Source organism: Odocoileus virginianus, chromosome 5 (assembly GCF_023699985.2).
Source record: "Odocoileus virginianus isolate 20LAN1187 ecotype Illinois chromosome 5, Ovbor_1.2, whole genome shotgun sequence".
Lineage (NCBI taxonomy): Eukaryota > Metazoa > Chordata > Mammalia > Artiodactyla > Cervidae > Odocoileus > Odocoileus virginianus.
The window spans coordinates 19,560,489-19,576,640 of record NC_069678.1 but is presented as its reverse complement, the minus strand read 5'-3'; the positions used below and the strand labels follow the sequence as shown (position 1 = coordinate 19,576,640).

The 16,152-nt window shown below is 43.1% G+C and overlaps 1 protein-coding gene across 5 annotated transcripts in view; it reads right to left on the bottom strand.

Moving 5' to 3' along the window:
* LOC110125760 (uncharacterized protein C1orf226 homolog) overlaps window positions 1–16,152 on the bottom strand; it is a 345,339-nt gene that overhangs the window by 82,518 nt on the left and 246,669 nt on the right. For 3 of the 5 annotated variants that reach the window (XM_070467692.1, XM_020875040.2, XM_070467694.1), the window contains one exon: window positions 12,400–12,473. In XM_070467692.1, the coding sequence (XP_070323793.1) occupies window positions 12,400–12,473 (74 nt within the window). The remainder of the gene's footprint in view (window positions 1–12,399; window positions 12,474–16,152) is intronic. The other 2 variants (XM_070467693.1, XM_070467695.1) reach the window with 1 other exon arrangement.

Sequence of the window (16,152 nt, the reverse complement as noted above, 5' to 3'; positions counted from 1 at the left end):
ATATCCATGCAGATCCAGGATGCTCAGGTACCACGCACTCTCTCCTACACAAATCCTCTCCCCTCACGCGGCCTGAAACCCACCAACACGAAACTGGTTTGTTCTGAGTAAGACAGCTCCTCTAACAACACGCAAATACCTCCTGGGAAGCTAAAGTAATACCTGTCCATCATTCAGGCATTAAATCACTGAGACAGTTAGACTGGTTTGTTTACTTCTGCTCCTACAGGAGGACTACCAGTTATAAACCCTCCTAGCTTGAGATGCACAAAATTCAAAGAGGTTTATAGTGCTTGTTGGCATCAGGGGTCTTACCTTGGAATTCATAAACCTCAGGGCTATGGGGTCCATAAATTGTCAAAAAACAAAATCTTGCAAGTATGAAGAGATATTAATTTTTAAGGCAGAGAATCCAGTCCTCACCATATTCTGAAAGGTATTTGTGTTCCATGAAGGGTCAAGACCATTCAACGGAAAACCAGGCAAGTGCCTACTTGGCAGCAAGGAGAGAAGCCAAGCAGAGAAGGGCTGGTGTTATTTTGCACTTACTATCCTATCTGAGACTCTTTAATGCTCTGCACAAATTCTAAACTGATTCTCTTTATGTATTCAAAGAGAAAAACAGGAAGCACACAGTAACGGCATTTGAAACCAGGCAGTCATTTAGTAACAGAACTGGGACCAGGCCCGCTTTCCCTGTTCCCCAGGTTCTTCCTCCGTAGGGAAATTCCCTCCCTGGTAGACAGTGTTTAATTATGTGAAGCTTTCTAAACATGGCCTAATTGAATTTTCCATGATTATTAGTGTAAAAGATACCCTCTAAGGCCTGGCACAGAGACTGATCCAGAGGTTTTAACTCTGAGTGCACCAGTGGCTGTCCTTAGTCTTCTGCCGTGCACACCTCATCTCTCTTTGGCTGGCTTTGGGCCTCACTGAGGCTGTGCTGGCCATGAAGAAGGGTAGTCCAGTGGGTAAGACTTCACCTTCCAAGGCACGGGGTGTGGGTTCCATTCCGGTCAGGGAGTGAAGATCCCACATGCCTCGCGGCCAAAATACCAAAACATAAGACAGACACAAAATTATATCAAATTCAATAATGAATTTTAAAATGGTCCACATCAAAAAAAAAAAAAGAAGAAGGGTACAGAATAAGGCCAAGAGGATAAGCAGGCTTAGCAGCCTTTTTGAAATGAATGTTTTAGTGCAGCAAACAAGTGAATCAGGCCTGCCCTAGCGTGGACATGCAGTATTTATTGAGCACCCACTGTGTAGTAAGCATCCTTCCAGGCACTAGGATACAGTAGTACACAAAAGAGGTGTGGCTCCTGCTTCTGTGGAACTCAGGCTTAAGCGTTACCGTGACAAAATTTCCCCTTTTGCCATGATTAAATTTAATAATCAAGTGGGATCCACCAGAGGCAGAAAGCAAAGGTAAAACTATCAAAGATTCAAGCTGAAGTCACCGGAAACTTTTTTCTCCCCTTACTCCTTGAGTAAGATGATTCTCTTAATTACTCTCAATATTCAGGCTGTCACTGGCCTGAATGATCCAAGGTTATAACAGTTCACAGACCTACACCGCTCTATGCTGTCTACTGCTACCATCACTTCTATGCGGACACTCTCCCCATCAGCCTCAGATTACTGGGCCATCTCTCCCTTGTTCACTTCCCCGATACGATCTCTTCACATGTGGGGTGCACTGCATTCCCCCTCACACTGCTTACCCAAAAACACCACACTGACTTCGGAACTCTGAATCAAAGCGCCCATGGGAAGACAGTAAGCACAGATGTTGAAGCAAGCTCCTGACACATCACTGAGAGAAAAAAGGGCTCCTGGCGGAACAGAGACATACGCAGAATATCAAATCCTGAAAAAAAATACCTGAGTGTCTATATTTTCATATAGATCGGTACTAGAAGAAACAAATGTTGAAGGAAGGGCATTTGACTTCTTCCTTGGTAAAACTGTGTCGTGATTTTATTTTTATCGACAAACATGTATCATTTGGTCATTGTAAAGCTCATACATCAGGCATATTCCCCTGAGCCTTAAAGCTGTCATAGAAAAGAGGAGTCCCTGTGAGGACCTTGAGGAGACAAGCGACGACTTATCTGCTTTGGCCTTCCTGGTGCTTTCTACACAGTGCATATGAGTCTGACTCTGGAGTCAAAGAAATGAAAAAGGACGAGGAGGGAGAGAAGGAAGGTCTCGGATGTGTGTGGTAACCTGAGCGGGGACACAGAGCCAGAGGATGAGTTACATGCTGGAGGCTCACAGTCTTTCCGAGGAGTTTCTTGAGCCTTCCTAAGCACAAAGGAGTTTATCAGCCTGTGATGATTAAACAGCGGAACGTGCTTTTAAGGAAAGATAAAGAATGGCACAGGATAAAAAAAATGCACATATCTATGTAGGGTTGACAAACAAAAGAGAAGGCAGGAAAAAACGAAACAAGAGGAGACACAGAGGAAGAGAAGTGGCCCTGCATCAGAACCGAGAAAACGCTGGTGCATCTGGGGGCGTGGGGAGCACCAGCAACAAACGTGGAGGGAGTGACCTCTGCAAAGTGATGGAAGTCGATGTCGGACTGCAAGGAACCGGGGATGGCGGGCAGTGGTGAAAACATGCTCAGGGTTCGGGGAGGAAGTCGAGAGTTGACAAAAGTTGTGCCCTTGAATGGGGTTAGCAGGGATGGGGGGGCGACTTCAGGACAGCTGAAAGCAGAACACACTGCCAGGGAGAGACGGGGAGCCAGCCCGTGGACAGAGACGGGGCGGCTGGGGACGAGGGTGGCAGTGCTCACGGTGCGGAAGAAACAAGTGAAGACGGGTCTAAAACGCAGACAGGCAAGGGGCAGAGTGGCAGCAGGCAATGACAGAAAGGTGTTCGAGGAAAAGGAGGAAGTCTGAGGAACCTCAGAGAAGATGGGTGTCACCTAAGGAGAGTGAGGATGTGCCAACAGAATTGACAGGCAGTGAAAGGTTTTGGCACCTTAGCGAGTGGAGTTTCTACCAGGGACTCAACATGGAGTGCAGAGCAGCCCTGGGGAACTAAATGAAGCCAGAGAGAATGACTGTCCTTCCCCGTCTTAGTTCATGAGCTTCTCCACGCATAAAATTGGATGAGTAACTCCTACTCATGCGTATGTATAAAAAGACACTGTCTGTGAAAGGTTCCGGAGCTGGAGGGAATAAAAACATCAACTCTACATGAAACATCACTCATGACAGAATGATGGATACTCAGAGCTTCAGATGGGCTGGCCCTGAAATGACACAAAAGAAGTTAGGTAAAGATCGACAGGCTGGGCCGCTTCTAGATTCCTGGTTATCAGTTTCCCCAGTTTAGCAGAGGCCCCTCAAGAAACTCACACAAAGGGCGGCTGAAGGAGAGAACACTCATCCTCAGAAAAATTAATATGGGAAGATGCACACGGTCACCCTTGTCCCTTGTAAATCACAAATGAGCAAGGACACAAGAGACAGGTATGGAACAAAAGCAAAGAACCGGTTCCTTCAGGACCCTTCATATTTCAGCACCCCTCCATAATCCAGTGACAATGACAGGCCAGGGTTTGAGTTCAGGACTTGGGTGTGTGAAGGTTTGAGAGAAAGGAGCTCATAAAACAGAACTGTCTGTATCTGGGAGGTCTCTATCTGATCTTGGAGGGTCAACATGGATTTTGGAGAGTGAGCTGTTAGAATTCCGAGACCTTTTCAGCTCCTCAGAACAACAGAGTAATCGATTACTATTCAGTATATCTTCTCTCCTAATTATGTATCTATATATCCTAAACTAGGATAGTAACTAATTTCTTTTAAAAATAACGCTTAAAAAAACTATCTTAAATCCCTATGGGATCCCTTCCTTTTCCTTGTATAAAGGTGTTACTATCTCCTGCTTTAAAAACGTAGTTATTCGTTTGATCTCACAGCTAAGCACCAATTCATTGTACCGTGGTTCTCCTTTCTTTCCCTGGCAGATTCTGCCCCAAGCTCCCTAATAAAAATGCTCCTGTAGAACTCACTACAAACTTCATCTCAAACACCAGCCTGCCTTCTGCATTTACTCTCCTTTCAGAATGGATACCCTTTTCATTCCTCTTCAAGCCTTCCGAAATGTTGCCTCGGATTTTTTCTACTTTACTGTCATAAGTATACTTACTCTAATAAGAAAGTATTAAAGAAGCACCTCTCTACGCTTCAGCACTTGACTCTCCATGTACTACAAGATAATTCACTATCTTTTGTCTTCCATTTTCACTGTCAGCCTAATTATGTTCTTTTGTAGGCAATATTTTTTTCTCCTCCAGATTGTTTTAAGATAGTTATCTTCCAAATTCTGTAGTTTCATTACTATGAGACAACAGAGTTTAAGAATCAATTCCTTATTTTTAAAAAAGAAGAATTTTTCCTTACCTTGCTTGTAATTTGATATGCTTCCTGAATCTGAGGATATTCACCTTTCCTTAATCATGTCTGGCTTGATCATTTAAACTCTTGATTGTCCACTAAGTTAAGCTACATGGGGTGCTTGATTTCCCAAGAAATCCCCAAGTATCAGAGAACAGGTTTATCTGTCCCCGAGAGAATACATTTTGTTCACCTTAAAATCTAGTTTTCCGGCATCCTCCAAAATGTCCTGAATTGTGATAAATGAGTTTGAAATGATAACAACAAAACCAAGGAGGCACCTAAACGACCGCGCTCCTTTTGAGAGGTGTACAATACTTCATGCAGCCGCAAACAGAGTGCAAACACTCAGCTGACAGGCAGTGCTCCGACCATTTACTAATCGCGTGATCATGGAAAACTTCCAATGTCTCTGAAGCTCAGTATCTTCATCTTAAGAATGGGACTGACAGATTCTACCACTCATAGCTGTCAAGACTGAGGAAAACATACATCAAAGCTCACCTGACTGTAGATTTAAAGGCAGGAACTATGTTTTGCTCATTGCCTGTACCAGTTATCAACTTCTCGCCCTTTGAATACATGCTCTGTGATAACGGGCAGAACTCCTTCATGTCTTCACTCCCTTACACAGAGCAGGCTGCTGGAATTTCTCTGCACAGTGGAAGGACACTGCAGGAGGAATGGGCTTCGTCCCTGGCTGGTGGTCTGTCCCAGCCACAAGCCCAGAATATAGCTCTTGAGTGAACTCAGGTTCCCAGTGTGGCTGGGCGAGTCCCACCTACCCATGAAGGTCCTGGACATGCCAAGCCCCCCATCCACAGTGACACCCCTACTCCCTCTGTGCACCCACCTACCAGCCACACTTCTTGTGCACCTGGCCCCTGAGGATTGCTTCCTATTTTCCCAGCAGCTGGGGACAAGCCCGTGAGCCCCTCTGCCATTCAGATGCTACATCACATCCTCCACCGTGAAACGTGAGCCCCAGTCTGGGAGAGGGGTCTCCTCCCCAAATTGTCCTCCTTTGTGCTCCCCTTCAGCCCGAGAGGACTCCTAGAACTGCTCTTTACATCTTGAGGTCCTGTTTTGTTATAGCTTAGTAATTCTTCATAATCCTTCTCCTATTTAAACACCGTGTGAGACCGTCTCCCAGTGAGACCCAGACTGACAAACCGCTGCTCTCCTCAGAGCCGTGCACACGACCAGCAACACACATCTGCTCTCCACGCATGCTCTCCAGTTAGCCTTGAGTAATTTATCCGACTTGCTCAAAATCAAAGCATAGCTCCATGTGGAGGGTCAAAACCAGAATACACTTCCTCCAACTTCTAATCATCTCACCAATTGCCTGGATGTTAGTTAATGCCATTTCTGGGGAATGACTAGAAACTCCCTGCGGGTGGGGGATATACGTGGCTTGATCCTTTATACTCATAACTGGAGAATTACTTCCAGTCTGGCTCCGGGAAACTTCAGGTTTGATTAATCTACTTCCTCTGGTTTAAAAAAAAAAGATTTTTATTTGTTTGACAATCTGATCCCTAATATGATGAACATAAATGTCCTAGAGGCCTTTTAAATCAAATATGTAAATTCTGTCAGTGCCCAATAAATCTAAAAAGGCATAAGACATCAAGGCAGTGAAAACTGAGATTCAAAAGCACAGTGACTTCCATAACAGTATGGCCACTCCAGTGCTATTTTTAAGCTTTTTTTTTTTTTAATGAGCATGCCCTTTAAATCAGAAAAGGTAAAATAAGCATATTAACTAAAGAAGTAAAGATAGAGGAAAAATAAAAACATGAAATCTTCATTTTCCAGGCTTCCCCATTTTATTCAAGTTTTATCAGTGACTTGGATGAAAATATCAAAATTTTACTTAACAGAAAATGAAGAGGGACAGTTAACCTGTTACTAGAACCTGCTGTGATGGTTTATATTGGGTCAGTTCTGCTAAGCTACAACTATGTATCTCAGCATTCCCTTCCCTGTAGAACCACAGGGAGGACTGCTCACAACAGAAATTGGTGGGGATTTAGGAGGCTGAGATGAAGTAGCAATAATGCTCTGAAGGTCATTACTCATTAGAGGCAGGAAAGGAGGTAGGAGTGAGCTGTAATTTGCCCTCACTCTCCTGTGCCCCATAGCTGCCTCTCCTATCAGCCCTGCAGAACCACAGTGAACCGGGCACTGCCATCAGAAGCTGCAACGGCAGACCCAAAGGCAGCAGCCGCCACGGGTCACCAGCCTCCCAGAGGCATCCGTGCCTGTCCCCTCCTGATTCCACGCTAGCACGAAAGCACCTAGCATCCTGCACGCGCTGCCTTCTAACCCACGCCAGGACTGGCTCGTGACTCCTCCTTGGTCTTTTTTGGAATTTTAACTTCCTGACTCCCGCCATTATTGTGTAGGTTTAAAATGTTAGTCGCTCAGTCGTGACTAACTCTTTGAGATCCCAAGGACTGTAGGCCGCAAGGGTCCTCTGTCCATGGATTCTCCAGGCAAGAATACTGGAGTAGGTTGTCATTTCCTTCTCCAGGGGATCTTCCTGACCCTAAATCCTATAACAAATCCCTCATGCCATAACAGTCATAGTTATCTGCCTCCAGGATTCACAAGTATCCAAAAGTTCTGAATAATAGGTTCAAATGAAATGCATCTAATTGAACAAGAGTATATGTAAAGTTATGTACTTAAGCTAAAAAATAAAGCAGAAAACTGCAGAAATAAAGAATGGGTAAAAAAATCTTGATTGAAAGCAATTACTGTGAATATCCTGAGGATTCTGAACAACTAAATCCACCACAATGTATGACTTAACACAGTTTGTTTAACACATGAATAAAACATAATATGATCTAATTCTTAAAAAACAAATGCAAAATTCTCTATCATGAGGATAAATCTGTGTCTCTAAATTTACACTAAGAGAGCATCTGGAACATTATATTAAATTCTAACATAGTTTATGAAGAAATATGATGTTTTGAAATTAGGAAGTCTAAGAAAAATATGAAGAATGGCTTCAGAAACTTTAAGGAAATAAGATCAATATATATGTGGCTCCAGAGAAGAGAGCTACGATAAATGGACAAAAATTAGATAAATAGAGACATTTGCCTTCACTGAATGAAGAATGCCATAATAGCAAATATTTTGGAGAAATAGAGGCATCCTGTAATGGAGGGGAAATGAACCAGATGTTCACCACAGCACTCTATCATCTTAAAGTTCTTGACTGTAAAAGTTACATGCGGCTCAAGGAGAAGGAGTAGGGAGTTTGTACATAATGGATGCAAAGTTTAGAGTAATGAAAACATCTTGGAAGCAGATAGCAATGCTGACTGCTCAACACAGTCAATGTAATGAAGGCCACTCGTTTGTATACTTAAAAGTGGACAGAATGGCAGACTTAATGTTTATACACACACACACAGATATATACACACATATGTATATATTTCATCACAATTTAAAAAATGATTCTATTATTCTATGCAAGAGATTTAAACTGAAACTCTGACTTAATAAAAACAAAAGCTTCATTACCTCATTATATACTTTTCATTACCGCAAAGTCATCTCTTTTAACTAGGAAGACTATGTCTTCACCATAAAGGAGCTTTCCTAACGTGAATGTTGCTAATCAAAGGCAGAGCAATTACGGATTCCTCAACAGTGCTACTGAACCCAACTAGAGTGGTTACTTGAGGGCAGGAAAATAATTAACCCCAAGAAAAAGCTCATTTGTAAATGTTACTATATATTATCATGATAATAAATGTTCTTATTGATGACAAAAGGGGACACACACAGTTTAGAAAAAAGTCCTCTTTCATCTACCCACAGCACATAGATATATACACACATGTACAGAGACTAAAACACAATTTAATACATGAGGGAAAAAAACCCAGGAGGGGGGAAAAGCAACTAGGAAACTGGAATAGCATTAAGAAAACGTCATTCTTTTGTTCAAAAAACACAGGCTGCTGAATTTTGATACATCAGGAAGATACCCACAAGACATCTACAACCAGAAAGTCTGCTGTATGGAGGGTTTTGTGTTGTTTTTTTTTTTAAGGTGGGGGTTGGCCAAAGAAAAATTCACTTTAAGATTTCTTTGAAAAAAAAAAAAAAGATTTCTTTGATGTCTTCTACTCCCCACCAAAACCCATTTTTCTTCTTAAAAAATGAATGGAAAAAGATATACCATATTTATACTAATTGGGAAGAAATCTTTGAAAAAGAACAAAATTGGAAGACTAAGACTATCTGATTTCAATGATTGTTAAGCTACCGCAATCAAGACACTGTGGTACTGGTATCAAGACAGACAATTAGATAAAGGGAACAGAATAAAGAGTTCTGAATAAACCACAGAGATACGGATAACTGATTTTCAACAAAGGTACTTCAGTGGAGAAAACAATCTTTTCAACAAATGAGCCTGGAACAACTGGACATTCATTTGCAGAGCAAAAACAAAACAAAACTGCCCCTAAAATACTTTTTCCTCACATCATATAAAAATTGATTCAAAATAGATCATATACCTAAAGTCTAAAATTATAATGCTTCCAGAAGAGAACACAGAAGAAAATCTTTGTGACCTTGAGTTAGCAAAGATTTTTTAGATATGACACCAAAAGCACAAATGATATAATATGAACTTCTTCAAAAGACACTACTGACATAAAAACAACCCAGACTTGAATAAAATATTTGCAAATCATATATCTGATAAAGGACATGTGCCCAAAATTTATCAGGAACTCTCAAAACTCAATAAAAAGAAAGCAAAACACCTAAATTAAAAATGGGTTAAAAGACTGGAACTGATGCTTCACAAAAGATATACAAATGGCACATGTGATAGAAAGGTGCTCAACATAGTTACTCACTAGGAAAATGCAAATTAAAACCACAATGAGATACTATATTACGCCAATATGCAGGGCTAAAAAGACTGATGATACTAGATGCTAGCAGAGATGTGAAGGAACTAGTGGGACAATCACTTTAGAAAAAAATTTGGCGGTTTCATAAAAAATTCAACAGGGGCTTCTTTGGCAGTGCAGTGGTTAAGACTCCATGCTTCCACTGTGGGGGGCACAGGTTCTATTTCTGGTAGGGGAAGGAAGATCCTGGAGAAGGCAATGGCACCCCACTCCAGTACTCTTGCCTGGAAAATCCCACGGATGGAGGAGCCTGGTAGGCTGCAGTCCATGGGGTCGCTAAGAGTCGGACACGACTGAGCGACTTCACTTTCACTTTTCACTTTCATGCATTGGAGAAGGAAATGGCAACCCACTCCAGTGTTCTTGCCTGGAGAATCCAAGGGACGGGGGCGCCTGGTGGGCTGCCGTCTATAGGGTCGCACAGAGTCAGACACGACTGAAGCGACTTAGCAGCAGCAGCAACTAAGATCCTGCATGCCCCTGCAACACAGCCAGTAAATAAATAAAGAATGGTGCAGCCAAAAAACAAAGAGACACACCTTAAAAGTCACTCTGAGATTCACCAACCAAAGAGATAACCACTTAAAATCCACTCTAAAAAGAAGCTCAGCATACACCTAACAAATAATCATTCTACTCCTGGGTATTCACCCAAGAAAAACAAAAACATATATCTACAGAAAGACTGTATATCAACAGTTGTAGAAGTTTTCATGGTAACAGTCAAAAACTGGAAATCACCAAAATGCCCATTAAATGTGAATGGCTAAGTAAATTGTGCTATACAATGGGACACGATCAATGCACTCAGTTGTATCTGACTCTTTGCAGCCTCATGGACTGCAGCCGGCCAGGCTCCTCTGTCCGTGGAATTCAGGCAAAGATACTGGAGTGGGTTACCATTTCCTACTCTGGGACATCTTCCCGACCCAGGAATGAAGCCTGAATCTCTTGCGTCTCCTGCATTGGCAGGTGGATTCTTTACCACTAGTGCCACCTGGGAAGCCCATACAAGGGGAAACAACTTGTTAATAAAAAGGGATAAGCTACTGATATATGCAGTGGCAAGGAATTCATCTTAAAATAATTATGCTAAATGAAAGAAGCCAGACCAAGAAAAAGTAGGGGTATACTCTACTATATACTTTTTATTCTATTTATACAAAACTCAAGAAAATACAAACTCATCTCCAGTAACAGAAGGGAGATGAGTAGCTGCCTGGGGACTTCTGGGGAAGGAGGAAGGGAGATGGGGCAGGGAGGGATGAGAGGGAACGAATACAACATGGCACAAGGAAACTTTGGGGGGAGACGTATGCTTAGTATCTTGGCTGAGGTGACAATTCTAGAAGTCAAATGTAATATGTCAGAATTTACCCAATTATTCATGTTAAATATGCTCAATGTCTGTATGTCAATTATACCTCAATAAAGCTGCTATAAGAATAAATAAAAACAACAGCTTATTTGGGATATGAAACTTTGGGGAAAGTTTCTTCTTTCAAACCAGGAAAAAGGCAAGATTAAAGTTCATGGCCAGCACCCACATAGAGGTCACTTTTATATGTATATAATGCCACTGTAAAAAGTAAAAGCAAAAAACCAAGAAACTCTTCCTTTCACAAGGTGCAAATGACAGAGGTTTGTCCATTCACATCCGTCAAGCCCCATTATGATGCAACTTGTTTCTGAAGCCTTTCCTTATCACTTTAGTAGAAAGTGATCATTCCCTCTTGTGAATCACCCTAACACTTATGTTAACTTAATTTTTGGATTATTAATTCAATACATTTAACCATCTACCCATCACACATTTACTAAATGCCTCATAGAGAACAGACACAGGCTTGGTGCTAGAAATACAAAAGTGAGTTGAACACAGCTCTTCACTGATAAGAGCCTCATAGCCTAATGGTAAAAGATACATTTTTAAGTGGCAGTAACACGTCACAATTATTTCAACAAACACAAGTACAAAGGAAACAGAATGAAATTCATTTTGTCAGACACACTGTCTTGTACTACAATGATTTGCTCAGTATTCCATTTCCCTACTTCACTAAAACTTCCTGAGAACAAGGGACTTATTTTAGTCATCTACTAAATTACCTAGCATAGTACCCAGGATAAGTGTTCTAAATGCGTATATTTGTTTGAATGAATGGAAACTCCATTTCACAGTTATCTACTCTTTAATCTAGATGGCAAGGCCACCATAAATGCTGACTTCTCAGGTGAGTTCCAACCTTAATTCACTTTGCCAGCCAAGGCAAGTAATTTGAGAGGAGATAAAATCAGAACTTAAATCTAGAACCCCCAAATCCTAAAAGAATAGCTAATACCCTTTCCCCAGTGGAAAAAAACAGGAAGGAGGAAGAGGGGGACAGGGCTTGGCCAGCAGAGACCCAGGACAGAAGGAAGACACACAGGATCAAGAGCCTGTGTGGGTCCCAGCAGGGCCCTGGCTGTGTGTGTGTCTCCATCAGGCACTCCTCTGCCCGGGGTACACATGGACGGCAGTCATCTAGTCTCTGTAGGAATACCCGTCTCCCCGTGAACACAATTTCTATGGATTCCATTTGGGACTTCCTGCTGCCCCAAATGAACATAACCCCCTTATCCATGCCCAGTTTCTGAGAGGGCAGAAAGGCAGAACAGATTAACTGTGGGAAATTATAAGCATAGGGTAATGGAAAAACCCACTTCTCTCATTTTGATCAACATACATACAATCATGAAATTTCAGTTAAAATATAACTGATACCAGATGAAAAGGTCTCAAGTTACAACTAAAAGAGTTGGATTAAACATCAAGCAGAAACCCTTCAAAGTTCCCTTCGTGCAATTAAGAGAAGAATTTTCCTCTCTAAAAGATATGGCAGATCTGTTTCTTGTACTTACAACTACAGAAGCAACAGGTCTCAGGAGGGGGAAGGAGAAATTTATTTTTATTTGTCTGGACCTACCACCCCGACAGATGGCTCCAAGAGATGACCGGTGGACCCTGGAGACGGGGCTCTTACCTGTAGATAGGGTCCTGCATCACCAGCATCTTGCTCTCATCCCACGTCCACTCCTTTTTCTGCAATAAAAGAAGCTATAAATGAATAAGTTAGGCTTGTCCTCAGCTACAGAACCAGGGCACACATTGAGCTACTAATGCTTATGCAAACACATGCGTTTGCTTCTGGCCTTGTTCCCTCTAAGAGGCCTGGAGTGGATTGCTCCAAATGGACAAGTGGAAAATGTCAAGTATCTGGTCTGATGTGTCTCCTTCAAGCACTTTAGGAGAGTGTCTCTCTAGGGTGCAGAGAGTAGGCAGGAGCCAAAGGGTCTCAGGGGATCACAGTCTAAATTACACTTTTGTGGAGAAGTAACCAGGAAAAAAGATCATACATCACTCCAGTGGAGCAGGAGAAGCAGGAAGAACAGAAGAGAGGGGTTGCCACAGAGACTGAATGATGCGATCAAATTCATGTGCAATGTGGACCCCAGCCTCCCTCCCTTAAAGAGCAGAGGAAAAGGCTGAACGCAAGCCTGGCCAGCTAACTAGTACATTTATAGTCACCCCAAATAGGATATTCACCTGGCTGTGAACCTAACCTACTGTGAACACAAAGGAGATGGACGCTAAGCAGCTGGGGGAGTGGACAGGAACGGGAATGGAGGATGGCAGCGGGAGAGGATTCTAGGGCAATACTGGAACCCCAGATGCCTGATGAAGTCAGCGGCACCCTGGTACGTCGGGGGAAGCAGCCTCCTCAAGCCCTCAGGTGCACCTGCTGCAGGGACAGAGAACTCTGCTCCACCTTCACTGGCCTTTGTCAGGGGCAGTGTGTTCAGGACACCTGAGGGGAACACTCTTAGCTCTCCATGGAAGAGAACATGGGGAGTGGGTTCATTACCAGCTTGCAGGGTTGGAAGTCCTACACTCTTCTCGGCTGGGGAGTCTGCAGTCCCTTGTTACTCCTGGCAAGGGGAGCGTCTAGGCTGCCCATTCACAGTCTTTGCTGGCCTGGGGTGGGGGGAGCTTTTCCGTGTTTTCTGGCTGGAAGTTTTCTGCCTTGCTATGCCTCCCCTTCCCTCCTGCTCGGGTTGGAGAGAAAGCAGGCTTTGCTGGGGTTCTGTGTCTATTCCCAGTGTCATATCTGGGTGGCAGGCTTCTTTGACTCTGAGTCTGGGATATACGAGATGAAAACTAACCTCAGGGAACTCACAACTGCTTCCTTCCTTGTGTCCCCAGCCAGGCTGCCTTTTCTCCACCTTTCAGAATCTTACGTTTGTTTTACAGATAACAGTCAGGGTTTTCAGCTGTACTTTAGCAGGAAGAATAGAGAAAAATGCACCCATCTGAAAGGTGCAAGTCTGGCTTGTATGTTTTTACAAAACTACAGATGCCAGGGCTCCGGCTCTTCGGAGTCATTCATACGACGACGGTGTAAGCTTGTGTGAGGCCAGTAATCTTCAGCTTTAACAAACATTTTAGGTGATTGTGATGTGACCCTAGGGTTGACAGCCATTTTTCTACACCAATGAAAAGGCGTAAACTGAAATCCCTAATAGGAGAATCTCAGCATACTTCCTCTGGAGTCTTGGGCTTGGCACAGGACGGTCTCTTGACATTCTAAAGACAGCCAGCTGATGGGGATCCCATTACACTGTCCCTGGCCAGGACCCGTTCCTGGTGCTACTCCATGAACAGCCACTGTGAACTGAATACCGGGAGGGCTAACAACTGAGGCTGCTCTGCTCTTGAGGGATGCAGCTTCAGTGTGCTCACCATCAGGAAAGTCTGCTCATTAAAGTCCTTGCTACTCTGATGTAATTGCTCAAAGTTAATAGAAGAGTTAATAACTCAATGCACCAAAAAGCCCATAAAGGTCCGAGAAGCTGCCACACCCACTGTCCCTCCAGAGGAAAGTAACCTCATTAAAGTCCTTGCTACTCTGATGTAATTGCTCAAAGTTAATAGAAGAGTTAATAACTCAATGCACCAAAAAGCCCATAAAGGTCCGAGAAGCTGCCACACCCACTGTCCCTCCAGAGGAAAGTAACCTCAAAGAGGGTTCTTTCTGAGTGTGGGTGACTTGGCTTACGCTGTATGCAACTGATGAACCGTCCTTGCTAATCAGCCGTGATCGATGGGACTCAGAATCAGCACTGCCTGCACATGAGCAAGGTCAAGTGTCACAGAGGGGCTGGCCAGACCTGCCCAGTCCTTGAGCTCCATGACGAGAAGACTCAGGTGTGCACGCTAAGTCTCTTCGGTTGTTTCCGACTCTTTACTGTGCTATGGACTGTAGCCCGCCAGGCTCCTCTGTCAAAGGATTCTCCAGGCAAGATTACTGGAGTGGGTTGCCCTCCTCCAGGGGAATCTTCCCGATCCAAAGATCAAACCTGCGTCTCTTGCATCTCCTGCATTGGTTTCTTTACCACTAACGCCACCTGGGAAGCCTGAGAAGACCCAGTTCCACCCAATCAAATCCTCTCCTTGGAGACAATCAGGCCCTAGATGGAGCCTAGACGGAGCCCACAGTAATGGTAGGTGGGTTCTGAGACCAGGTGTATAGCTTTCCTCTCAGGACTGCACCCCTGAGGAAGCATCGTGTGCCAGCCCACATTTCCTCCCAGCCTGGTATAAGCCTCTGCTGAAGGTGACCTGGGCAAGACTCTTCCTTACAAGTCTAAGGAATGCAACTAATACTTTCATCAAAAGGAAAGAATAATGAAGCAAATAATATAGAATAATATTTTTCTTTCTCTGGAAGATCTGAAGAGAAGGACTCCCAGGACTCCCGACTCCCAGGGAATCTTATGTTATTTTATTGAGGAATATCAGAAGGGGACACAGCAGGCAGAAAATACTTTCCTTTTTAAAGTGATATGAGTATCTGTATAGAAAATCCTGGCCAAAAAATAAACAAACATCTTTTCACTTAATAATTTTCTTTTTCTGAAAATTCCATTAAAATCCACTTAAGTAAAAGTCATAAAATCCCATTATATTTCCCTTTAAAGGTCTTGTCATAATCCTTGCATTACTTGTAGTAATCCTTGAGAAGGGAACCACAGAGGATGAGATGGTTGGATGGCATCACTGACTCAGTGAACATGAGTTTGAGCAAGCTCCGGGAGATGGTGAAGGACAGAGAAGCCTGGGGCGCTGCAGTTTCATGAGGTCGCAAAGAATCAGACACAACTGAGCAACTAAACAACAACTACAGTAATCCTTGCATGAATCCATTCAATCTATGAAGGGATAAAGAAATTATCAAAATAACTCAAAGGGTTTGGAGGGTAGACAGGACTCAACAGTGTTTCAGTTATTCAAAGAACCTGAGGCTAATATGGTTGGAGCATTTTAACCCAGTCTCCTCAAGGTCTGGATGATGTTCCAACACCTTGAGAACTAAAGGCTCTCTACTCCTCCCCACGCATCGTATATCCTTCCTATTCCATCATCTCCCAAATAAGACCCAGAGCAGTGCAGTTTCTTGAGCAAGGTGTCCCCATAGTTAATAGCCACTCAAGACTAGACTTAAGTTCTCCTGAGTCTCTGACTAGTGTGGGTGCTCTGGGACAATTCAGACTCAATGTATTATCTCAATAGCTTGAATCAGAAGGAGGTTCTGCATGTCTTAAAAATGACTTGATTCTTCTCTTTGCTTTAAACTTGTTTTAAACATCTCCTCCCTTTTCCAAACATTATAGAGAAAAACAACAACAAAGAGGTCACCCTTCTCCCTCACTTTTCTAATAGTCTTCTAAGGAAAAAA